Source organism: Cyprinodon tularosa, unplaced genomic scaffold (genome assembly GCF_016077235.1).
Source record: "Cyprinodon tularosa strain WSP-4 unplaced genomic scaffold, ASM1607723v1 ctg654, whole genome shotgun sequence".
Lineage (NCBI taxonomy): Eukaryota > Metazoa > Chordata > Actinopteri > Cyprinodontiformes > Cyprinodontidae > Cyprinodon > Cyprinodon tularosa.
The window spans coordinates 368,607-395,787 of NW_024039401.1; the positions used below are offsets into that span (position 1 = coordinate 368,607).

The window sequence follows — 27,181 nt, forward strand, 5'->3', positions numbered from 1 at the left end:
CCTAGGAAATTGTCCCCACCAGGTATTAAAGACATGGCCACACACACACACACACACACAAGCACTCAGCATTTAGAAAAAAAACATCAAGGAAACAGCATTTATAGAGATGTGAGCTAGAATCTATGTCCCATCATCTCTGAAGACACATCCCGGCATGGTTTGGACTCATTCGGTCTCTGACTCTGGAATCATGGCAGCATCAGTTTTCACGGCGTCCACCAGAAAACTGAGTTCATTACACAGCGTCTCGTGGCGGTAGGCCAAGCGAATCTGCGCCACGTTGGTCCGACGGATGTCATTGCCCTCTGGGCCGTCTTCTAAGTAGTTGGGACCAAGAAAGTGTTTTTTCTCCTGTGGGTTAAAAACATGCAGACCATGAATGCATGTATATATATTACAGTTATTGTTCAGAGAAATTACAACTATGGAGTGAATTTTGTTCCATTATTTAATCTCTAACATTGCTGTTTTCTCCGATTTTCTTTTTGAAAGTATTTTTCTCAATCCTTTCTTCATATTTTATTGTTGAACATTTTAGAGATTCTGCTTTTCAAATTTTATTTTCTAATTCATCCTTTTTAGATTTTGTTATAGTTTTGTCTTTTATTTTCTTCCATATTTTCTTCTTTTTACATTGTATTTTTATTTATTTTTTCAAATAAAATTTTTCAAATTTATCTGTTTTGGGACCAAGTATCATCTTCTTTTCAAATTGAATGTTAGCATCAATATTTTTATCGGTCAAGAAGAGCATTTTGATTCGGCTTGAAGTGAAGATAACGTGATCCATGAAGCACATTTGAAAAGAATATAATTAGTGAAACTTAACCTGAAAAGGAGTAATTAAAAAAAGAGAAAATATAAAATCTGTGAAAAAAATATAAAATTGAAAACTGGCATTTTATAAATTGATGTACATTTCCTTTTTCTAAAAAATCTGAGAAACTAACAAAGTTAAACTCAAAAACTTTTCTATTGCAAAAATTTTTCCAAAGTTTCATTTCTGGATTGCATTTGTAGATAAATTTCCAATTACAAAAAGTATTCTTTGCTTGCAACAATAATGGAATAAAATTCACTCCATATTGGTCAGATCAACCATATGAACATTATTTATATGTTTTAAAGTGTCCAGATAGTAAAGGACCTTTTTCAATAATATTTTTTTCAATGTGGGCTCATTTCAAAATAGTTTACTAATAAAAGACATCAAAATAACAAAAATATACAATCTGAATGAATAGATACAACTTTCAAATTAGTTTTCACTTTATTTTGTCCATTTTTTATTTAAATGGAAAAAAGAAAAATAAAGAAGAAAAATTATAACAAACCCTAAATAGAAGATCTCAAACAGATATGACTAAATTTGGTACTTTGTGTCATTACATTATATAGTTTTTAATAAACTGATGTGCGTTTAAGCCTCAGTTTCTTGGGCTGTCGCTTCATATCAACTACCGTAAAATAATATTATACTCTAATACAAATTATTCAAAATAAATACATTTAATCATGAAGTAAAACAAAACACATACATAAAAGACAATATAATAAATACATAATTCTTAAAATAAAGCAAAAATAAAATAAGATAAACATTTATTTATTTAGTTTTACTTCATGATAACATGTATTTATTTTATAAGAACTTCATTCATATTTGATCAATGGTAGCATTTATTTATTTATGCATGTATTAATTGATTAAATTTAGAATGAAATGGGTCTCTATTATATGAAGCCCTATGTGTCCAGTACCAGCGCTGGACACAAGATGGCAGTCTATGTGCTGTCTATAACAGGTAATCAAGTCCAGAAGCTTTAATGATATTTGTAGCATTACTATTGCCTTTATTAATGTAAGGGTCTTGAAAGCTTCTTAAAAACATTGTTGAGTTATTTCCCTATTCTTGTTTATATTCAGGCACCTTGTTATTAAGCAGAGATCTGAAACAGACAAAACTAAAGCGGCCTTTCTTTACCTGATGTGAGAGGCCGCTCTGCAGGACGCTGTTCCTGGCAATCTCACACAGATCACAGGTGCTCAGCTTCCACAGCTGTGCTGCTATGGCGTACTCCTCCATCAGGGCTTCCTGGAGTTGTATTTTAAAATAAGATTAGCTGCTAGATAATTAAAGGACAAATGATAATGGTATATTAGTGTGATGACATGTAGGACCTTAGTGTAGTGGAACTGCATGGGATCATCCGTGGACAGAGACACACACAAGCCTTTGTGAAGAAACTCTCGCAGTGGGTTCTTGGAGTACTGCAGGAAAAGGCTGTTGTTGCTCAGTGGGGACATGGCGATCGGTACCTGGGCCAGGTAGTACAGGTACTGCAGCACCGGACTCTGTGAAGGAGCAGGACTAATCAGTACACCTTAGTAAAGACAACTTCAATTATTTGTTTCCTCTGTATAAAGAGTTAAACAGGGGTTTGCAGCAATTCGGTTCATAAGCATAATGGTCATGCCTTATGTACTGACGACCATGTGTTGACTTCCATTGTTTTTTAGTCAAAGTAACACCATGCCCTAAACCTGACAGTAACTTTAAATCTAATCATTACCAGAGCGTGCATCACCCTAACCTTAACCTAAACTCGATTCACACTTCAGTCCTAGCTGTTAGTTAAACAGGAAATGCCCTCACTTTGTTATAATTGGTCCTCAATTTGATAATAAAACTGCGAAAAAAAAGATCCACACTGAAATGTGGACCTGAAATGCTCCAAACAGCTGAAACTGTTTTCCTTGTCCAAACAACCTGAACTGTATGTATCTATTCAATTTAATTCAGTTTATTCATTCACAACATGTCATCTTAAGTCACTTTACAGTTCGTCAGATCATACAGTGATTCAAAGTTTTCTATCTAAGGATCACCAGTTGACTGACTAATTGACTCAAAGGCAATCCCTTTCACTAAGCTTGCTCGTAGCGACAGTGGAGTGACAAAACTCCCTTTTAACAGGAAGAAACCTCCAACAGAACCAGGCTCAGTGTGAGCGGCCATCTGCTAAGGCCGACTGGGGTTCAAGGAGACAGAAGCGGAGATACAAAAGGCAGAGCACAGCCAGGCAGAACAAGCTCCGAGCCAGCTGTCAGAGGATGAAGAGAGCACATCCAGCCAGTCACAGTCAGAGAAACAGGACTACACTGAAAAACAGGCTGATCTCCAATATCTATAAACAAAGGCTGTGACACTTTCCTTCAAAGTGCTAAGCAATATGTAGCAACAGGCTGGGGAGGGGTATTTATTCAATATTCTGTCCTGCCAAGAAAAGCTTCCAGGTTTATTAATTATCATGCCATTAGGTTTGCACCTTCTTGAGGTTGAGTCCATGGGAAATGTTGTCTGCTGTCAGGAAAGCAGAGACCAAATGGGTGATGGAGCCCGCCTCTCCACAGTGGGGACGAAACTGGAAGGTGTTCATCCCTCGCTCCCTTTGGAGAGAGACATATTCAGGTTACTATTTTAAAAACTCAATGCAATCAGCCTCTGTTTGTATGATTTGGTTTGCCAAACTGTCACTGCTGTTTATGAGGCCCTCATTATGCCTGTTTTATTGAAGGAAGCTGAACTGGGAAGAAGAGAAGAGCGGCTGGTTTTCAGTGTGAGCTGCATTCAGCACAATCACTTATTTAACTATGGAGTGAACTTTGTTCCAGTATTGTTTCAAGCAAAGAATATATTTTGTAAATGGAATTTGAAAGAAGAAAGAAAGTATTTTTTATACAAGTAAATTTGAAAAGATCAGCATCCAAAAAAGAAACTTTGAAAACCTAATGAAAAAAAATGTTTTGAAAGTAATTTTCCTGTTTTCTCAGGTTTTTTTTTTTTGTAATTGTGTTTTTCAAATGTTATTAATAATTTTTTTTTTTTTACAAATGTTATATTTTTTGTTTATTTTTAGATTAAAATAATTTATTTTTTTACAAACTACATTTTAAAACTCACATTTCACAGTTCTAAACAATTAAATTAAACATTTTTTTTTTTTTTGTAAAATTTCCATTGAAAAAATCTGTTTTTTTTGCTTTCAACAATAATAGAACAAAATTAACTCCATATATTTAATAGATCAAATAATAAACCAATTCTCTTCACCAGTTAATGCACTTAAAATGTCTCTTTAAAATAGGGCGTTCTAAATGTTTTTTTTTCTTCTGACTTTTAATAATACAGCTGTTGGAGATCACATATTTCATTAGCTGCTGTAGTTTAATCTTCCTTATGTATAAATGCTTACAGTCAGCAGCTACCGTAGTTTAAAAATGCCAAGAGCCAGAGGGACCAATCATAATTCCACTCTCCAAAGTCGTTGTCACACTAGCATCAGGGGTTTATTTACTCAGAAGGTAACAGCTATTTATTGTACACAGGAAATATGCTGTAGATACAAGGCGTTACTTCACCAGTTACTGTCTTGTTGAAACTGGCAATGAGAGCTAAATATTTGGTTTTGATAAATGTAATTTCACCCTTGATAGCGTCTTTATAGGGTTACAGAAATGCTTTTCATGTTCTGTTCACGGTGTGTTTCACACAACCAGATCATTAACGGTGAAACCTGTCTTTCATTCATTTCCTCTGTACACAAACATCAGCTTCTGTGTCAATAAGCTTTGAAAGGAAACAACAATGTTTACATGAAGTAGGATATTTCTGAATTTTGCCAAAGGTTCATATGTGTAATAAATACAAATACAAGCAGTTTTATTTAAAACTGGGAATTAAAGTACACTCCACAGGCATTTTGAACATTTCATATATACAGATTCAATACCATTAGGTCACCACGCTGACTCCATTTTTATGCTCCTGTAGCTTCTCCCCTACTCTCCAGTCAAGTTTACTAAATTTTTTTTAAAACAAGATCTCTTTAAAAACATTTGCTTGTCTCTTTAAAGTGTATAAGAGCTCCCAAATGTATCTTTGATGACCACTGATCTAGTGGACTTACTTGCGCAGGTTGTTGAGCACCGTGATGTTGGCGTACATATAGAAGAGGTAATAGGTGTATGGAGGGTTATCGTCTGCGGTCCACTCCTCAGGCTTCGGGCTTTTGTGAGAGAACATGTGGTCGCTGTGTTTGGACTCGTCGTCCACGCTGTCAAACCCGGTCACCTGCGGGGGCAACATCACAACCATGTCAGTTCATTGGTTCCACCAGAGGTGGAGGAAATATTTTACACCTTGTTTTCCTAATGAGCAGGTTTTGCAGAAAGACGTACATATCTGAGGAACACATGGATTTTCTTGTGCTTTTGCGGGTTGATGGTAGCCTCAAAAAGTGGAAGGAAGATGTTCCCGAGCATCTTGGCAAAGTTGGGAACCAGTTTCTTTGACTTGAAGATGTCACTGAAAGACAAACAATATTTAATGTACCTACCTTGACAAATGAACAAAACAAAACACAGTTAATCTTGAGTTTCTAAATGATAAGACCTCCTAAATGTTCAGTCCTAGGTGCTTTTAGCGTGTGAAACTGTGTTTCGCTCTACGTATTAGACCGGGTGCTTACTAGATCCGTGGAACCTGGATCATCCATCTCATGTTGGGAGAGTGGACCTTGTGTTGGATGAACCACGATGCCAGGTTCTCCCACTCGCTGGCAGATCGGCCGTAAATCGACAGACGGGGCTCAGCATGCTGATACTTGCTCTCCTCCAGATCTGCAGCCACTTCCTGAAGCAGAGAGACAAAACCATACAGGAAGCTGGTGAAGCTTTTAGATAAAACAGAAGTGAGTGCTTGCAATGACTCAGTACATAGAAAAGCAGCAATGCAACAACACTCTGCTATGTGTTGCATTGCTGAAATATAACCCAGTGGTCAATTTCTCTAAACCAGTCTTCAAACTTATAAAGACTAGAGTACATTTAAGGAGCATTTCACCTAGAAATAAGACCTTTTCATGTTAAAACCAGTGTGTTGATGTTGGGCTGGAGCTAAAACCCTCCAGACAATCTGAATTTTAAAAGTGTTGTTTTTTGTTTTTCATTTCATGTTTTCAGAATCAGAAAAGCTCACAAGGGCTCATTCATGGAAGGGTGCAAACATTAACCTGTTATCACCCCTCTTCTCTCTACTTCACCAATCAGGGACTGACTTTCTGGCAGTTGGTAAGTGTTGTTACAAAGAAAACTGAATCAATTTGACTGCATGATCTGGTGAACTGTAAAGTGCTTTGAGATGACGTGTTTTGAATTTTTGCCTATTGTTGAAGTCTGTGTCTGAATGTTTTCCCTAATCACTATATAGTGGGTTTGCCTTTTTAGATGAGTATCCAAAAGTCTAGTGGATAAAAAAGCAGTGGACTTGAAACTTCCCACAGTACACCTTGAAAAGTAGTGGTCACTAGACAAGCAGATATATCCCAAAATGCTTTGTTAAAAAAATCTTAAAAATCATCCCCCTTCTTAAATGACCATCCCCCCATTCCATCTCCTGTGACATTTTATCACTGAATGTGTAAATTTCTATTATATATTAACAGTAATGGCAATAATATTGCCTTTTCAACATTTGGCAGGCTGTGCTTCTAAATAAATAATGTAAATTACGGTGGCCCAGCGGGCACATGCGATTCTATTTTCAACCTCAGTGTTCTGAACAGCATCACTGCCAAGCGACAAAGACAACGGGATTTGAGGGACTAAAGCAAAAACTAAAACTTCAGGTAAGTCAAGATTCAGAAGACAATACCTTTTATAAGCTTACCATTGTTTCACCAAATATGTAGAAGTCCTAATCTCTGGACAAAGCGATAGCATGCAAAACCAGATAAACGAGTTTGAAGCGCAAACATTTTTCTGTCTTTAAAGTTCTCATGACAAAAGAGAATTAGCGCAAAGTTTACAGGCATTGCTGAACCTTCAAAATCTGAATTTTGGTTGTGAATAAAACATAAAATGAATCTGTAGACCGCTGCTGTTTTGCTAGATGACAAAATACAAGAATCTACAAGATGTTGGTGAGACAAGTGGAGCTTTGGCCGAGAGCAGTGGAGGAAACCCAGAGGAGAGAATTAAAGGTTTGGAAAATGCATTCTAATTAAGCAATTTTATTAAGATTATTATCTTAATCGAATTGCCAAATGTGATGTTAATGTCTGGCCAATGGTCATAAATTAATTGAATGTTGACATCTGACTGCAAAGTTTCTCTTGTGACTTGCAGAATGCCTGTTGTCCGATCAACAGAGATGGCAAAAGTACTCACTTTCCGTACTTGAGTAAAAGTACAGATACTTGTGTTAAAAAATACTCTGGTAAAAGTGGAAGTACTGATTAAACTTCTTTACTCAAGTAAAAGTAACAAAGTACAGGCTTGTAAATTTACTTAAAGTATAAAAGTAAAAGTAGAAACCACTATTTTCATGCCGTTGCCTACATTTTAAATGGATGTCTGCCAATAGGACTAGATCTCCGTTGTGTTCATTTTCAATCATCTCGTCGTCCATACTACTATGCTAACGCCATCGCCACCAAGCTGCAATGATTTGCCGCGAATGAATACCGCCAAATCTGTCGATTCATCTTGTAGTGGTGCGTCAAATGCAACGTAGATTCCCATCCAATTAGATCGAATTTGTTATTGATGACGTGAAAAATAATAACGGTAACTCCATTGAAATGATTCAAAACTAAAGTAACGAGCCAATTTTTTAAAATGTAAGGAGTAGAAAGTACAGATATTTGTGTAAAAATGTAAGGAGTAGAAGTAAAAAGTCGCCATAAAAATAAGTAGTAAAGTAAAAATATCAGAAAAATCTACTTGAGTACAGTAACGAAGTATTTGTACTTCGTTACTTCCCATCTCTGCCGATCAATGGTAAATAGTTTAGTTTGACAAACCCATTAGGATAGTTTTAACTCATTCATCGCCAGCATGTAGTCTAGCTTACTTTAAATTAGCCAATAGAAGCATACTGATTTTCTAATAAACAGTCTATTTTGTAAAATAAATCCTCTAAATCAGAGGTCTTCAATGTTTTCTAGGCCAAGGACCTCCAAACTGGTGGTGAGATGGAGCGGGGACCCCCTAATTATATATATATTGTATGAAATTGTGTTATATCAAACTGGTCCTATAGTCAATCTATTACATATGGAGTAATGTAATGAAAATAATTTCTACCTGGGATTATTAAAGTGTTTCTGATTCTGATTCCTGGTTGATGGGACAGGTGTTGTGAATGAAATGGTGCCCAGATTGAAAGAGCTCCTGTGTGTCGCTGAATGTGTGCATTGATGACTGAAAGGCATCTTCTGCCTCCATTTATCTGTTTACTACAGTGTGTTGAATTCATGTTAATGTGGATTTAAAGACATTTCAATTAGTGGTAAAAATTGCAGGGAGGAATATAAATAAGTCTAATCAATTGAAACTTTCGCAACCCCCATGCAGTACCTCTGTGGACCCACTAGGTTGTCACGGACCTCCTGTTGATGACCTGTGTTCTAAATGAATATTTGAAAGGTGAGTAAAATTATTAGAATTTATACAGGTTTATTTCATTTTATTTTTGAATGTATATGAATTTGTAAGCAGTTTCTTTTAATATTTTGAAAATTGTTTCAGTTTCTATTTAATTAACTGAATTTGAATAAAACTTGAGTGGAGTGTTTAGTGAGGTTTTGTTCCAGATCTTAATACATTCATTGCCAAACGATTTTCCAAAGTAAAATCAAAGAAGTGTCCTACCATGCATGTTGCTTATTTCACCCCCCCCCTTTTTTTTTTTTTTTTTTTTTTTTACAACTCGACTACTGTCTATATAGCCCCAACTCCATATAGTGGATGAGAGGTTAGGGATCAGAAGGGACCAATTTCAGAAGGATCTTTTAGCTAAAATACCAGGTTATGACTCCATAAATTAACTCTAGATGCGCCTTTCCTTTCATGAGTCCACAAAATGCATACCAGAAAATAATTATTTACCTAGACTTTCCTTTATATAGGACTTAAAACAAGTGGACACATGACAAGATGAGGGGACTAAAGTTAAATCTAGAAAAACATTTATCCTAATGTTTTTGCACACATCTTCACCAGGGATGAACGGAAACCCTTCCAGATTTTTTGATATTGAATGAAAACACAGCATGGTTGAATGCTCTTTTTGTGTGATTTTACTAACCTTAACAAGACGTGCAAAGTACTCTCCATCTATGTAGTTGTCCGTTTTCAAATAAATCTCCCGCAGTTCACTGGCTCCAACAGGGTTGTACTTGGAGTTGAACTTGTCAAAGCGGTGGAAGGTTTGTCTCCCCTGCAAATTAGAACAGATGCTGTTTAAGATATTTCCTCTTTTAGTGTCACACCGACCATTTAAAAAAAAACACAAAAAAAAACAGAATAAATAAACAGCAGACATGATATCTGTTTAAGCTTCATTTTTACCTCTTAAAATTCTCATATATTATTTTTTCAAATCAAATTTCTCAATTTTTTTGAATTTTTTTATCATAAATTTTATTTTCTCATTTTATTTATTCAAACTAATTTTTTTCAGAATATTTATTTTCAATTTTGTTTCAAATTTCAGTTTTTCAGATTGAGTTTTAAAAACTACATTCTTTACAAATTGGGTTTAATAGATCAAATTCAAGCTTCAAGCCCAATAATAACTCGCTCTTGATGCGCACATTGGGGCAAGACAAGGTCACTGCAGATGAATAGAAATGTGTCTCCTCTGCCTTATTTCAGAGGCACAGTTGGAAAAGAAACAATGTGTAAAAGTCTGCAAAACAGAAAAATTTGAGAAAAAAAAAATCTGTTAAAGACTGTTTTGAAAAAATAATGGGAAAATCAAAATAATTTTTTATGTCTTATTTTTGGATTGCATTTCTTACTAATTTTAATTGATAAATGTAATTTTTTTTTTCAAATTTCCTTCAGTGAAACATGTTCTTTGCTGGTGACAATAAAGGAATAAAATTCACTCCATTTATAATGTGCATGTTTCAGCTATTTTCAGAAGTTTCAACTCTTACAGCATGTACGTCCAGGGAATCCACAGTGAGGTCATAGGGGTTCATGTTGAGTTTCTTAAAGACTTCTGTGAGAGTCATCTTCTGACCGCCTTTCACCATGACCACACGGTCCGCATCTGTTTGGCATGACATCTTAATGAATCTCAGCAAATGCCGCTGGTTCATGCAGGCAGCAGCATGTATATGTGTGTCCACCTAAGTGTGATGAAACGGGAGTTAGCAATGTGAGCCCTTCAGTTCACAGATAACAGCTTTTATCTGTGAACTGTTGCTTTAAGAGTATGGAAGCTGGACTCAGTATCAAGACTAGAGACCAACCTTTCTGACGTTGTAGAAATCTCTATGGGGGACACTTTTTAGCTCCTTCATCTCTGCCATTTCATTCATCATTTCATGGAGGTAGAATTTAGATTCCAAGAAGTTCAGTCGTCTGTGGCAGTAGGTTTTCCTGCAAGGCGACACCAGATTAGGGGAAACATCTCATGTAAGAGCAGTGAACCTGCACTCTGGTTCCCTGAGCAGAGACCCTTAACCCCATGCTGCTCCCTGGGGCGCCACACCGTGGCAGCCAACTGCTCCTCAAGGGGATGGGTTAAATGCAGAGCTGAATTTCTCCAATGTGAGATCCATAAATTTCAATAAAGTTTTTCAATAAAAGTGTTGTTGGAAATCATGAGAAACTAGTTTAATAACTAATGGGATGTTTACAAGGAAAATGTATGTACACATAACTGAAAAGCAAATCTATTTATCTGGTCTCACCAGACCAAAGAACCTGATTCCATGAATCTGTGTCCTCAGTCTGCTTGTCTTCAGACCCGTTTGATATAAGCACTGGTCGACTGGCCCTCCATCCCTTCATATTCTGTAGCAGGGGGGCACTTGACAACATTTGGTTGACCCTGGTGAGGTCTGTTCTGATTGCAACCTCCTTTGTTAAACATTTGCTTGGTCTTGACCACAAAATGGAATCAATTTAACTAAAAAAATACTCCATTAGAGGATGATATTCTAATAATAGCCCAAGCCAGGGATGGGCAACTCTGGCCCTTAAGTGTCCAACAACATTTAGACATGTTTGTGCTCAAACACACCTGAAGTCATCACATGATTTTACCTTTGCACTTTGTAAAAACGTTAAAGGGTACTCACGTTGGCCCATCGGCTAACATTGCGAGTACGTGGCTCAAATCAATGGTGAAGCTCAAAAGGTCAGGATAGGGCAGGCCGATGGGTTGCTCTTGCTTCAGGGCCTCAAGGTTGTCATAAACATTGACTATGCCATCCTTCATCATCAGCTCATAGTTCAGGTTCTCAGGAATACCTTCCATTGAGAACGGATCCTCTCCTTCACGAGGGTAGGGGCAGATTTCTGAGGGACATCAGTTAAAGGCGTTATCTTGGACTCATAACAGACATCATAGCAGCAGAGTAACAGCTTGTCTGCAGTCTTAGCTGCAGTGAAAGATTCTATGCAATCAGCTGAGTTTCCTTTGATAGAAAACCAGATCTTTAACCAAATAGGATTTCATTGTGAGATGCCTTGATATGACGGGTCTGAGTTCAAACTGAATTAACTTGAGATGCTCATTGTTAGAAATGTTACAGTTGAGGTTTAGAAAAAACAACAAGTCAGTAAACGTAAAAAATTGTGTTTGTTTTTTGTTGTGAGGATAAAAGTCAAATTGTTATGAATAAGTATTATAAACTTACAAATGTGGAAAAATACAAGTTCAAATCACAAGTTTACAACTCGGAATCTACAACCCCTAACAATGCTGCTACACTCCGTACCAGTCGGTGGCGGTATCGCACCTAAAAGTTTTTGGACGAAAAAAGAACCATTAATCTAACATTATGCTGCGCCCGTGTTTTAAAAAAGCAACAGTCCAGCAAATTGTAGTATAAATATAAAGTTAAATCTATGGTTTTGTTTTTCTTCTTCTAGTTTAATAGCAATTGGCAACCGACCTTCAGGTGCTCTACCACCACCAATTGGTAAGGAGGGCAAAAGTTTATCTGGGGTTGTAGAAAAGAATGGAATTCAACTTTTTATGTCATTATACTGTATCAAGTGCAAAACACTGAAATTAACTCCCCTCATTTAACCCATCGCCTTGGCGAGCAGCGGGCTCCCATTGCGTGGCACCCGGAGAGCGGTTTAAGTTAAGGGTCTTGTTCAGGGACCCAGAGTGCAGGCAGTGGGGATCAAATAGGGTACTTGCAGCCTTCTCAGAGCACAAGTGCACTGCTTCAACCACTAGGCCAACACACCCCAATGCTTGTACTCTATGTTTAAATTTGTAATTCATAGTTGTATTTTTGCAAACTTTTAACTTCCATTGATTAATTGTTAAACTTCTTTTCTCATAGATCTTATCTCACAGATCACACATCTGATGTCACAGCTGTGTATGAGCTGACAACAAGCCAATAGAAATATGAAATTTATTCATATTTGCAGACTAACATTTACAAATTCGGACACCTTTTGTTGACAGTTATGTCACTCCAAATCTGACTTGATAAGGTACTTAACTGTACAAAACTAAAAAAGTACAAACTACTGTAATGATGTTGTAGCGGAAATTTTCACAAATAACTCGAAAGAAATCAAGCAATCTCCGCTTGACTCCCCCTCTGGGATTCTCCGAACACTTCTTGTTTGAGTTGCTGCATTCCCTATCAGCCTCAACCATTTAATAGTACGACAATCTTTAGTTGTAAGAATATAAAATATCTGTACTTATTTTGAGGGTGGTGTTGAATCAAAGTAAAAAGCTAGAATTCACAGAACCTCTGAGAGAGGTTCATAAAAGTTAATAGAATCTGTCTCCATGCAGAGTTGTTTTTTTTAATGCTCTGTCCATTAGATAATTGGAAACAATTGAACAGAGGTTTTTTTTTTGACAGGTAAGAAAAATAATCATGCAATATTGTGCATTTGTATCAAAATTTAATTTTTACTGTTTTGCAAGACAAAAACAAGCCAAATGTCAGTGCATTTGTCCTTGCTTTCACACTTCTGCCCCTGTAAGAATAACCGGACTTGCCCTGTCTAACACTCACTTTACACTGACCAGAGAGGCGGTTGAAAATAGCAGTAAGAGATACCACTTTGCATTTTGCCTTTACATGTAAACCTAGGAAACACACGCTTAAACTGACAGTGACTGCATCTCCAGATCACCCATTTTTAATGAGAAAAAAAAAAAAACATACCTGGCAGGACCTCATCCTCCTCATTCCACTTCATGTTCTGTGCAGTGCGAAGGAAGCGGGCTGCGGTTCTGGGAAAGCGATGGAATGCCAGCCTGGCATATTTCTCTCGGATGGTTAGGGCTTTAAAGAGACTCATAGCAGCTTGCTCATAATCCTCAACCGTGATCTGGAAACATTAAGAGTTTTTCATCATGAGAAAAAGCTTTACTCAGCACTAAGAGGTGGATAGAGCACCTGAAACTTACCCCAAGTACAGGTAGCATTACTGGAGTAAAAGTAAAAAGAACCCAACCAAGAAATGACTCAAGTAAGAGTTAAAATGTATTTGGCGCAAAGGATAAATATAAATATGATTAATTATTTAAACTAATGTATAAAAAAAAGGGAGAAATATTACAATTTTTTTTTTTTTTTTTTACAAATTCTTCTATTTTAAAGAAAGGATACATTCAAGCATAAGAAACTATAAAACTATAAAGTACTATACTGAAACTATAAATGCTTTTTTTTTTTTTTTACATATATTGTATGAAACCAGTTTCTAGAGTAGGAAAGTACTGACAAACGTATCGAACATACAGAATAAAAGTGTTTATTCATTGAAGTTACTCGCGTGGGGTAGCAAAGCCAGAAATCTAACTCAAGTAAGACTACTCCTGAAAGTACTTTTTTGGGAAGTTACTTAAGTAAATGTAACTAAGTAAATGTTACTAATCACCTCAGTCAGTAAGACAATGAGAATAGTGATAACAGATTTTTTTTTTCTGGCTGTCCTTTCATGCTTCAAAGCAGAAAATGCATAATCCAGCATGAGTACTTGCTGACTTATCCAGTTTTCTTATTATTATGTAGACAGGCTGCAGCTTGCTTTCTTAGAGTATGCGGATCTTAAGCAAACAAAATTGAAAAAATATTGTATTTCCTCATGTATAATAAAGTTTCTTTCAATTTTCCTTCTATTTTAGTTTAGAGGTAGGGGAAAATATGTTTAGAAACTGCCAAATGTAAACAGAAGTAATTTGAAAAGAGATATATCTAATTATAGTACTAACCTTAAGCTTAATTCTAATTACAGTACCTTTATTCAGTTGGGTAACATTAGCGAGGATAGAAATTGAACTTTACTGATCTCACAATGGAGAAATGGGGAGCAGTGGGCTGCCATTGTGCGTCCCCCGGGGAGCAGTGTGGGGTTAAGGGTCTTCTCGGGGACCCAGAGTGCCGGCTGTGGTACTTGCAACCTTCTCAGGGCACCAGCGCACTGCTCTAGCCACAAGTCCAACACTCCCCCATGCATTCCTGACATTACTTTGTCTAAACGCTGTTTTCCCAACAGGAAAGCCCTTCCTCTTCCTCTCTGCCGTCCCACAGTGCTAAAGCAGGTAGAATAAAGCTTCTCATCTGATTCCTCCACTGGTTTTCTGTAAAATTGTTCGTTGGACCATTTCTGTGTTAATTTGATCTGATGTTTGAAACATGATCACAAGCGGTACCCATTCCCTCTTCCTCTCTTCTTGGTGGCCTTTAAAAGCTCTGAAGAGTATTTGGCCTAAATATGTTTTCATACGTATAAAGTATCCCGACCCCTCAGGTCACCAGAAATCTGAGCTTTCTGGTTTCCCAAGATCAGAGCTAAACAAGCAGAGGCTTTATTTACAGTAGTTTCTATTATACATAGGAGCGCAGAAACAAATTCCCACAGAACTTGTTTGGTATGGCTTTTACATTTGTCTTTTTTTTTTTTATTATTTAATTTTGTCACACTTTTTACTCTTCTATTGTTGTTGTTTTTTACTGTTTTAAACATATTCTTGCTGGTTTCCTTCATCTTTTCTGTTAAGTCTTTTAAATTAAGTAGTGTAGGAATGATGCTTCACAAATATAATGAAATCCTTAAGGTCAAGGAGAAAGATCCTAGCCATGCTTAACAATGTGCATAATATGTTTTTCCAGTACCTAGAAACATTTCTTTCCATTAATTTCAAAGTAATTGTTAGAGAACAAATAACCTGTGGTATAAAGGATGTTTCCTAACTTTCATTAAGTCTGTGATTATTCTTCTGTAACAAATACAATAAATATTTTAAATGGATAATTAATATGCATATTTTATTTGGAATGTATGTATTTCCAATGTACTGTTAATACAGTACTGTAAACTTACTGTTTAGTTTTAATGAATTGAAGTAGAACATTGTCCAATAGATGCCATGTTGTTTATGTTACAATGCATTTTTGGTAAATGATGTATGCTAGGTCCTTTAGCACTAACTCCATCCAGTAATGTAAAATGTTAAACCTTTTCAGTTTGAACAGGTGTGTTGAAGTTGATGAGAATGTAAAAATCAAAAAAGGTGAGGAAGATGAGAAGGACCAATGAAGCCACATAGAGAGCTATGCTACGAAGAGCTCTGATTTCTAACTGAGGGTGTTTACAGTTAGCATCTGTTGGGCCATAAACCATGATAATAATTTTGGACATTGAGAACCAATGTATCATCTTAACATGTTCACTCCACAGTGCTGCACAGTGCTGACTTGGCCTTTCAAAGCTTCTGCAAACCTTCCCCAACTGACTCTGCAGGACACCTTCCACAGAGGTTGAGACCAGTATAAGACCACAGCACATAGGATTTCTTTCTCTTTCCATCAAGGTGCCCTGGGATTCACAGCTGAAGAGAGACAACATCATGCCAAGTCCAAGGCCCAGATCTACAGAATGACCAAGGCTGGTTGACATTTCATAACCAAGCTGCTGCAAAATATAACGTTTGTAACATTTTGCTCTGAGTTTCAGAAGTTATAGACCCGGACTGGAGGTGAAACCCTCCTAATGACATCGTCCCTGATGTGTGGCTGGAAAAAGGGAAACCTCCTTTCTGTGATCCTGCCAAGCTGCCAACTGCTGGAGGAAACACAAACTTTCCAAAACGGACATGGGAATCATTTACCTGAAGGTTATTGGTTCCAGATTAAGCAAATCATTCAATAAAACAATATTTGGCCAAATAATGTTTTATTCGCCTCATAGATTTGCTTTTAAAAAGTCAAAAGCTAATTTGCTCACATCCCATATCTATGATCGCAAACACAATCCAGCTAAACTATTATCTGCTTTTCCACCATGTTGCACAACAGCATCTGTATCAAACCTTTCCTCAGATATATTACAATGATGTTTTACAACAACTAAGAGATGCTTCACTGTTACTTTAAACAGCTGTTCATTATCTTCTGATCTGGTTTTAATTTCATGTTAGCCATTGCCAATTGTGTTAGCTGTAGCTAAAATAGAACAGAGTAGATAGACGTTCACATTTGTCTGTTTTAGATATCTCACGTATAACGGCTCATGAAAACTTTGAGGGAGAGATGAAATTTACATCACTCAAACTCAGTACAATAAAAAAAAAAACAATTTTGTTAACCTTCCTGTATTTATTCCGTAGGATCCATTCCAGTTAGACCTAACCGCATCACCAACCCAGGATGCATTGCACAGGTGAAAAAATGGCGACCAGCATGGGTGGAAATATAATAAATGATGTACGTTTTTAAGTAATTATGATTTTTTTACATATCAAATATTTATTTTATTTATTTATTTAAGCCATCTTTAACTAGTCGTAGATCAATTTATAGATCTTAAAAGGAATTTTATTGATTGTGGTTTTATCTGGAATAATTAATCTTTCACTAATCTGCCTCCAGAAAATAAATAATTGAAATTGTCCCTCATCTTTTTTCCTATTGACCCCAATCTTTAAGTCAGATTGTTTCTGGTTTAAATCTTAACTACATATTTGATTAAGTATTACACACCCCAGCACAGTAATCCCCACTGATGGTGACTCTCTGGAAGTCTGGGAAGTTATCTGAGGTAAAAGTATCGTCTGCTCCTGGGGTGGGCACGGGAGAGGCCTTCCAGTCATCGGGAAACTGTAATGATATGGACTTGGAGCGCTTCAGCAAAAAGGTCTTCTTCCTGAAACACAGAAGTAAATCACATGACTCCTCTAACAAGGTAGAAGCAAACCCTTAAGGTCATAAAACTAGAAGTTCCCACTTATGGATATGGCTAAAATAAATGTTGCCAAACACTGATCCGTGCTGTACCTCTTAACTGATTCCTGAGAGTGCTGCTCAGCCAGCTCCTTTTGCAGCTCTCTTTCCCGGTCCTCATGCAGCCCGATGGGACAGTCCTCCGGCACATTGAACAGAGCCATGGCATCCTTGGTGTCTTCCTGTCTCAGTGCAGAGGCGTACACCTTCTCTGCCATCAGCCGAACTTTCTCATCTGCCACGCTCATGGATATTTTTGGGAACAGCCGCTGAATGTCTGGAAAAAATAATTTTGAGTGTGTATTTAGTGAATATGTTTTGTTTTAGTCAAAACAAAAGGTGACATCTTGTATACATGTCATAATCTCTCAATGTATTAGAATAAGTAGGAATAACAGGCTACTCATAAATAAAGGATCATTTAAAGATCAGCTTTTAACTGTTTAGTTTGAATTTATCTTAGCAAGTTGTTAACATGTCTTTCATCATCCCCTTAATGTGATAAAACATCTTATATAAATCAACATAATCTCAAAGACGACAGTAAACATCTCACAGAGGTAAACTTGAGACATTTGAGTCAAGCTTGGCTGCTGTGTTGCAGAGCTTCATCATTCGAACCTTGAGTTGATGGTAAACAAGTTCCTGTTGTCTGGCTCATGTTTCTGTGCTCGTTAAACCCGCTGCCAATGTTTCAGTCAACACATTTTATCCAAACGCTTAGCATCCCACTGTGTCCTCTCAGGTTGTTAAAAGCTAAAGAAGCATTTATTTATTATGCCTTAAATGCATTTTAAATGCCTGAACGACAACAAGATCATGTTGGTGAGGAGTCTGCATCTGCCACCTGCTATTGGTGTCTGTGATGCTTTAGGGTTTTTTTTTTCTCTGTCATTTTTCATGTTTGTAAAAATCTGTCTACTGAAATTCGTTGAGATCTATTTGGGGGGGTCACTGTAGTGCAATAACTATAAAGTGCAAGGCAACAACAAGGCTTAAATCTGCCCCCCTGTCTCCTTTCAAAATGGACATAGCTCCAATCACATTGGATAGAGCCAGCTTTTGTCCATTTTTTTTTTTACAGATTGTGTTTAGAATTTGGTCTGGACTTTGACTAGGACAATCCAACACATGCTTCGATTTAGTTTCATTGTGTTGCTAAAAGGGAAGCTTTCACCCAGAGGACTACCGGAGCCTCTAAAAATTTCCTCTTGGACGGTTTTTAGGTCCATGCACATCCCACATCCAGCTTACTTATCCCACCAAACACACCAACATCGTAAAGTCTAATACATACTACTTTTCAGATTTGTAGTCATTTTAATTAACTATTTAAGATAATTTAAAGCTAATACTTCATACTTAATTGTGCAAAAAAAGAAGACATGGATAACCACAAACAGACTTCCAAAGTTGTTCTTAAAGTCAGGCATCTGAAAAAAATCTACTCGATGCCGCAATAAAAATGTGTCCCCCTCTTTCAGTCCTTTTTCTCAATTATTTACCACTTTGTGTTGGTCTATCAAGCCAAATTCCTGTGAAACACTTGGAAATTTGTGGTTTAACTTATTAATGTGAGCAGAAAATATAAATTAAACTAAGAATAAACATTTTACTAACTGATTAATGTGAATCCATTGTTTGGACTGCAGCATGTTTCCCAAGATGTAATAATAAAACCGGCCTGTTTATTTAGGCTGACCTGAATATTTTTTGCATCCATGGTATGAAGTTTGCTGCTATATTTATCTGGAGGTTCTGAGAATTTGTATTTCGATCAGATCAGAAGAACAACAGCGGAGTTATTATGTTTTTAATAGCTCAGCCGGCGGGCCTAACCGTCCTGCTGTGAAAACCTCTGTTGCACTGGAGACGTTTTGCTCTCTGGACCACCATGTCAACACTGTTACTGTTGATTTTGATGTTTCAGGCAGTGAGCGGGTCACTGTGACAGCTCAGACATCAGTGGTGCGAACATATTGGAATCACAGGCAGAACATGGAGCATGTACTTTCCAGGGTATCAGATAACTAACTCCCCATCTGCAGCCTCCACACGAAACTCAAAAATTTGAATATTCTTGGCACCTCCCCAGATAACCCCAGGACTATTTGCCTTCATGCCGCTCCAGTTCCTGAGCTTCAGCCTGGCTGAGCTTCTGAACATGTGCACATTGTTTCTGTTCTGGGCCAGCTGAGCTGCCTGGAGGATGACATAGACTTCAACTTATTACATTTGATGATCTGACATTTAAAACATGGCAAACAGAAAGACAGAGAAAAAAAAACTTTGATTTTCTTCTTATGTTGTCATGTTTCAAATACATTTTTAAAATTTTTGTGGGGATTTCACAGGATGAACCAGCAAAGGTAATATAATCACTGTGAAGTATTTTTTGTAGTAAACAAAGAGCATCAGAGAAAAAAATAAATAAAACAGAGTTAGAAAGCAGTGAGAGGAACAACAGTTCTGAACTGAATCACTGCAACCAGTACATTAAAATGATTCGTTCAAAAGATTTGTTCTCCAAATCAGTTTCTTTTTCTGTCTATCAGTGTCCTATTCAGAGAGCTTTAACTGCTACTGCAGCTTTGCATTTAGCCAATTAGCAATGCTTTTAGTCTTTTACAGCCTTTTGTGTTAGCTAAAACATAAAACATGTCAAAATATGTCATTAGACAAACTTTTAATGTTCTCACCAAACTTTTTTTTAAAGTTCTGCCAACTGGAAATCAGTCAACTCAGACAAATAAATTAGATGAAAAAGAAGACTTTATGGTGACTTTTAGATTTATATAATCTGTTATTTATTAAAAAGATCAATTTCCAGATTACAGCTGATAAAACTGTCACATAAATCACTATTATCTATTCCAGATAATCTCCATCCTCTAGGTTCATTGTTATATTACGTAAGTCGTTGAAACAGCACCACTCTCAGTGTTATTTGGGTACTGCAATAACGAAGGTGCGATTTATTCAGGTCACAACTCAGCCTGACCGCATGAACAAATCAGCGCCTGATTCGTTCATTAGATGAGTGAGGGAATCAGTGGCATGAATCACTCACAGTGACTAACAGCATGATTCGTACAGTGAGTGAACGATCGCCATCAGCCCAGTAGCAATCACCACTGAATCCTGCTGTAGTAGAGAGGGTGGATCAGCACCATTTCCACTCAGTACTACCTGGCGAAATGCTCCTCCACAGGATTTCTCTATGTTTAGTGCTTCACAGTGCTAACTTCAGCTTTAGCCGTTAGCTCGGAGGTCTTCCAGGCTAACTTTGGCAATTATTTCAGATGTTGTAGTGACTCAGGGCAATGGCGTAAATATCGGTAAGCAGAAACTGGGTTCATTAGACGGTTGGCAAAAAATACGCTCATATAATATGTTTCAAATCGCAATAGAGATCTTAAAAGAACAACGTATTTGAGTATTTTATTTTTTACTCTACGAATTTAAATGATGGGTTATCCAGGGTGTTGGACTTCATATGGGGCCCACCCAGGTAATGTTGCTTACGGGCCTATTGTTGTGTTGTTATGCCATGACTCACAGGCCTTCCCTCCCGACCAGCTTGTGCTGGTTTGAACTAAACTGAGAAAGTAACGAAGCCATTAATAATAATTATTACATTTTCATGACTAACACAACCCTCATAGAAAGCAATACTTCAAAGCTTTACACATATCACCATACATCCTTTGATCCAAAAACATATGCTAAGTCCGGATGCCGCCCTAACCCCTAAATTCTTTAATTAGATGATCTTTAAACAGATGATCACTGCTTTTTGCTCCCTGTTGGTAACGTGACTCTGCCTCTCTGCACGATGCCTGCGCCATCTTTGTTATTTGTCTATGCTGTTGCTGCCCAACCGTGGGCTGCTGTGACAGCAAATCCCATAATGCTTTGCATGGAGATCTCTCCGCACAAAACATTCCGGGATATGCATCAATGCATTTTTTGCACCATGTTTTTTTTTTTCTCCCCCACTGTTTAGATTTGATCACTACTGCACTTTATGGAAATGTTCATTTATTGTCTGGAAAGCTGTACTAAATGAAAATTTGTTTTGTATACACTCTGTGTATACAAAACCACAATAAAAGTTGTCTAAGACTAAAAAACAAAGTCTAATATGTCAAATCGTCAAGTGAACATGGATGATCAATACTTTTCAAGGTGCATTGTGGGAAATTTTGAGTCTACGGTTTTTTCATCCACTAGACTTTCAGACACTCATATAATAGCATAATCACTATAAAGTGCCATATATAGTGATTAGGATGGACATTCGGACACAGTTTCAATTTATTTGTCTTAGCTGCGATGCCATAAGGCACGAATGTGCATCTAAGCTGCAAAGTTGGAAAGGTGAGCAGAGAAGAAGCGAAGTGAACCTCTGGAGGAGCTGCAGAGATCAACGGCGGAGGGAGAATCTGTTTACAGGTCGATTATCGACCGAACTCTTCACAAATAGAAGAGGTTAGGTAGAATTAAAGCACAATGAGAGCTATGATTACCTGCATGTTAATTTCCAAGAACAGTCCATAAATCCATTTGAAACTGTTAAAAGGTTTCTAAACCGAGGTTCAGAGAAGCTTTCCACCTAATTCTAGATACAAAACGATCAAAGATTATTGGATTGAGAGATGCAAACAGATGCAAATGTAAAAAAAAACTCTTTATCCATATTTCCTTTTTCTTCTGCTTCACATGATGCATTACCTTTATCTTAGTCCATCGCATCAAATCCAACAAAAAAATTTATCGCAAAATATTTAAAAGTTTTGAGCAGTAAATGCCCCAGAAAAGAAATCCACTTTCCATATTTACACATCATGAATAGTGATGCCAAATCATCCTGAAACAGGAAATATGTCCCTAAAATACCCTGACCTTTCAGTGTTTTCCAGGTCATGAAAGAGCATCTAAATCCTCCTGATAAAACTGTCATCACCGGACCGATGAATTATGTCTCAGATTCCACGCTGTCTTACCTTCTGCAGTGATTTGGGCCATGTTTGTGTTTCTCAATCTTTTTCTGCTGATTTCTCAGCTTTTAAAACGGTGAAAACAACTTAGTAAAAAAAAAAAAACAGCTAATAAATAGATTAGGTGAGAAAATTTAGATTTAAAAGTTTCTGGGGATGCTCTTGATGTTTGATGGGTTTGATGATGCTTCTCCTGAAAGCTTCTAACTGCAACTGGCTCTGTCCCACTTTTCGGCTCTGCTTATGTGCTGCAGTGACAGTATGCCCGATGCAGCTGCTAGCTGCTGCTGCTGTCTTAAATGTCCCTTTCTATCTCTATTTTAGGATGTTGAGAGCGTCATAGCAACAGGGACCTCTAATCCGAGCTGGCATGTTAAACCAGCCTGATAGCGGTGGGGCTGTCTGTGATCTGGGTCAGTGGGAATGAGATATTGTGGTTCTTTAGGTCACCTTAAGGTCCTGGGAATCAAAAGTACATCTCAAAACATGTATTGGGGAGAAGAGTTTGGTCCAAACAAGGCAGGACTGGTGGTGACCGACCACTATTACCCTAGTTATATTTTATGGGGAGATGAACAGCATACCAGATGACATATGCCTTTACAGAAGTTCCACGAACGAATATATAGTGAATGAAATAACAAGCGTAAAAATAACTATTTTAATAAAGGCTCTATATCCTGTGATATATTATCTTTAAAGAAATATTAAATCAAAATATATCAAAATGTGAACAAATTCTGGTATTCTAAAAGCTAAGATAGAAAATACTGAAAATTATAATACCTTATTCAGATGCAGAAGAAACCCCTCTCTTTATATTTCTGAGGGGTAATTTATTTTTAAATCCTTAAATTCTATTATAATGTGGTACATTTATAAATTATTATTAAAAATAGGGTCATGTATTAAATAATGAATGCATTTTTGATTACATTATGACAGCCTTGAGTCAGCATATATCCACTAGGCCAATTGCCCATTCCAGCCCTGGGTCCAAATTTCCACAGGGCAATGTTTCTTTAAAATAAGCTTATATATACATATATTTGGTTACACCTTCTCATTCACTATGAAAATTGTAGAGTCACACCAAAGGCATTAAAAATATGCATGAACACATGTGGAATTATATACTTAACAAAAACGTGTGAAACAACTGAAAGTATGTCATATATTCTAGGTTCTTCAAAGTAGCCACCATTTGCTTTGATTACTGCTGTGCACACTATTGGCATTCTCTTGACGAGCTTCAAAAGGTAGTCACATGAAGTGGTTTTCACTTCACAGGTGTCCCCTGTCAGGTTTAATAAGTGGGATTTCTTGCCATATAAATGGGGCTGGGATCATCAGTTGCGTTGTGCAGAAGTCAGGTGAAGACACAGCTGATAGTCCAACTGAACAGACTGTTAGAATTTGTATTATGGCAGGAGTCAGTATCAAACAATAAACTTAAAAAACTTTTTGTGGACAAACAAAATAAAAAGAGGTAAAAATCTGACACCTTTGGATCCAGACTGGGTCACATGTACCAAGATAGGATGCCACCAGTGCAGAAAGTTCTGGCTGTTTAATATGTGACTTGTTAGCAGAACTGTTACAAAGTGTAAGTGATTAAAACCAACATCAACTCGGCTATTGAGTGATGTGAGGTTTAAAACCACAGAACAGAGTCAGGTCTGGGCATGTCAGGGTTACCAGCCATCTGCAGAAGCAATAGCTCAACTAAATGTGAGATGTGGTGTTGCAAAGAAAGTCAATGCCGCCCTTTAGAGAAGAGGAAGTATGTTATGTAGAACAGCGGTTCCCAAAGTGGGGGTCAGGAACAACATTAAAAAGATTTTAGAAAATAAATTAGGGGATTTAAAACTGAAAAAAACATTGATTACTACTTTTGAGATATTTTCTTTTTGTTTCATTTTTTATTTTTTTTTTCAGCTGCTGTTCACTTAGTCTTGGGGTGGGCCTTAAATTACATGGGTCATAGAATGGTGGCTGACAGCTCAGGTGCCTGAAGGAAATATTAGGTGTTGCATTCTGACTAGAAATATCCAATTAATTGAAACATAATCAATGTTATATAATTATGTGGGCGGACGAATATAAGGGGTAGAGCGTAGCCGCCTGTGGCTGGAGTTGTGACAGGCAGCCCGGGCTGCCTGTCACAACTCCAGTCCGGCATGCGGACATGAGTATATATAACCTAACGGAATATCTTCAGAACAGCTCCAAAGGACACAAAACTCATATCGGTGAGTAGAACATGATGTAATAACATAAAATCAAGGGCCCGATGTAAAAAAAAAAAAAAAGAAAGGCTGTTTCCCTTTAACAAAATATGTTAAAGGGAAAATAATGGAACAAATTCACTCCATACAGCATGAAAAAAGTTAAGATAATGGCTGAAGATTCATAATTTTAATGGTAGAGAAAATTTAATTCATAGTTGAATATGCAAAGAAGTATTTTATGATGGCTTGAAGAAAAGTACTAGTTAATAATCAACATAACTTAATCTTGTTCTTTGACAAGTAGATATTTGCAGGTTTATGTAGCCTTTGCTGCACCACTGTAGAATTATGCAGTTTATTTCCCCCTTAACTTTATCAGTTTAAAATCATGTAAAACTAAGATAAGAAAAACAAAACTTAAAATGGTCATGCCTTGACTTGTCTAATTATCATGATTGGTCTGTGGTTGAGTTACAAAATAATTTCTGTGTGTGTTATGAAACGTTAATCTTACACTGCCTATGGGTTGGAATATCTGTCAATGCCTTCATTTTCATGAACCCGTCTCTGCAGTAAAATGCAAAACACACTTGCAGCAAGCATTATGGATGACATCATGCATGCGGGAAATCTCCTTTCCAGCAACAACAGCAGCAGCTCTAAATAAATGGAAGTGTTATGTAATATACACAACATTCTGTTTAGGATAAAAAAAATATTTTTACGGTAAGTTGAATTTAACACTTCCTGATGTTAAATTCCAGACTTCTCTCCCCCCCTACAGGAGTGTTGACTTACTTTTCAAGCATGGCGTTGACTGCTGCTTGAGAAGCGGAGTGTCGGTTTTCTTCATCTTGATTCGCCTAAAAAATGCAAAACTTTGATTAATCGATAACATATCAGTAATACAATGAACTTCTATTCATTTCACGCATGCAATCCACTTAACTGTTTTTATTGAAATCTAATTTGTGAAAAAGGATAGAAAAAACTGGTAAATCTGTTAAAAGGAAAGCTATAAGCTATCTGGTCTTTACAGAATAGTGGCGAAAAGGAACACATCCAGTTGGCACATTTAGGGGGACCCACCAAGCATGTCTTCTCCTCTTAGTATGGGACCAAAAAAGTAATGGCAGCACCGGATGAATGCCTGTTAATGTGGCCCAGATGTCTGAAATCCCATGGTTCTGCATTTTTCTACTAATGTTATTTTGCAGGAACCAGGGTAAACATGCTTTCATAAAGCTTTAAGACGCCAACAGGCCTTTCTAGTTTGAGCCTTTATGTGTTTAGTCATTTCAGAATGATCAAATTTGAATGATCTCCTCAGTGCGTAATCGGGTTATCCTATTAGAAGCTGCAAATAAGTCTGGACTAGTTCTCATTCCAGTAGGAAATAACACTAAACACACAGCCAGAGTTAAAATGATAGGATCTTGACCACAGGAATCAAACTGCATTCAAACTTAATTAAAGAAATATTTATTTTCAGATTATTTGGATAAAAAAACAACAGATAATTACTGGTATCTTTTTAGGACATAAAAGAAGGGGAGGGCAGGCTGCCCAATAAGAGCTGATCCCTCAGTATGTTGGCTCCTTTCTTTATTTGTGTGCATCTAATTTTTCCTACCAATGCCAAAAACGTGTGATAATGGACTTCTGTAATTAATCTTCCTCCTCTCTCATGAATGTGCACTTTTTATAGGCAGCACTGTCACAATGACTGCAGTTTGTTACACATTTAAAAACTTTCTTCGCCTGAATCCTCACAGATATTTCTTTCTTTTATCTGTCCAAACATGCAACCTCTTCAGACTGAGACTTTTCATGACTCGACAGCTTTGTTTCATCTCATTACAAACTCAAAAGATCTCCATGTAAACACTCCTCCTTTAAGCTTTAATGGACCCATTAGTGAGTAAGTTAATGGAAATCAAAGGAACATAATGACGGAGAACTGTGAAAAACCAACAAACACATATGAGCAGGAATCGTATTGACTTGTGTGCTTGACCAGGCTTGTCAGTGTGTGCTGTGTGGAAACAGGAGCAAGAACACGCCCACACTCAGATGAAGGGCTCTAGAGATGGAGCATAAAAGAGCTACGGCTTGAAACTAAACAAAAACATCTCTGTCTTTGGTTTGGACCAGCTGTACGGACCATAAACACAAGCGCTTCTACTGCAAATTATGTCTTAAAAAAAGTTACATTCTTTTAAAAACCATAACTGTTAATAGACCTATTACTCTATATTCTATAGATTTTCCATAACAAGAAGCAGGATTAAATACAGTAACTAAATTCAAATACAGCCACAGTCCCTGATTGAACAGATAGTGCCATGCAAATCCAGACAAGTCTAACAGGGAAGATGAGAAAAACAAAGGCTTAAAGTTAACCATACAGTGAGACACTTACTGCTGGATGTTTTCCCTGCAGGACTGTGTGCGTCGTTCAAACCTCTTAGCACTGCTGAGACCCTTATTAGGTGTAGCCTGATAGTCAGAGCAGCCTCTTGCAGATAAACAGCTGCTTTACTCTTTCACTGCCAACCTGACTCGAAGTGGATTGGTAATAGACAGGAACCCCTTCGACTTTCAGGAAGTGATCTGCATTCAGTCAGGGCGGTAGAGGAAGTGCTGGAGGAGGCT

The 27,181-nt window shown here is 37.1% G+C and overlaps 1 protein-coding gene across 2 annotated transcripts; it reads right to left on the reverse strand.

The window, feature by feature from the left end:
• On the reverse strand, positions 1-27,181 carry LOC119799221 (AMP deaminase 3-like). Of its 2 annotated transcripts, XM_038309035.1 has the most exons (16): positions 26,949-27,181; positions 25,325-25,389; positions 17,350-17,572; positions 17,056-17,218; positions 13,234-13,399; positions 11,164-11,383; positions 10,330-10,459; positions 10,012-10,206; positions 9,156-9,287; positions 5,536-5,699; positions 5,246-5,372; positions 4,975-5,138; positions 3,334-3,454; positions 2,186-2,359; positions 1,989-2,099; positions 1-354 (listed from the first exon to the last, which is right to left on the reverse strand). In XM_038309035.1, exons 2-16 carry the CDS (start codon positions 25,377-25,379, stop codon positions 169-171), a joined length of 2,331 nt encoding a protein of 776 aa, XP_038164963.1. In that variant the 5' UTR covers positions 25,380-25,389; positions 26,949-27,181; the 3' UTR covers positions 1-168. The 2 variants fall into 2 exon arrangements, with proteins under 2 accessions (XP_038164963.1, XP_038164964.1); XM_038309036.1 differs by lacking the exons at positions 25,325-25,389; positions 26,949-27,181 and adding an exon at positions 22,302-22,555.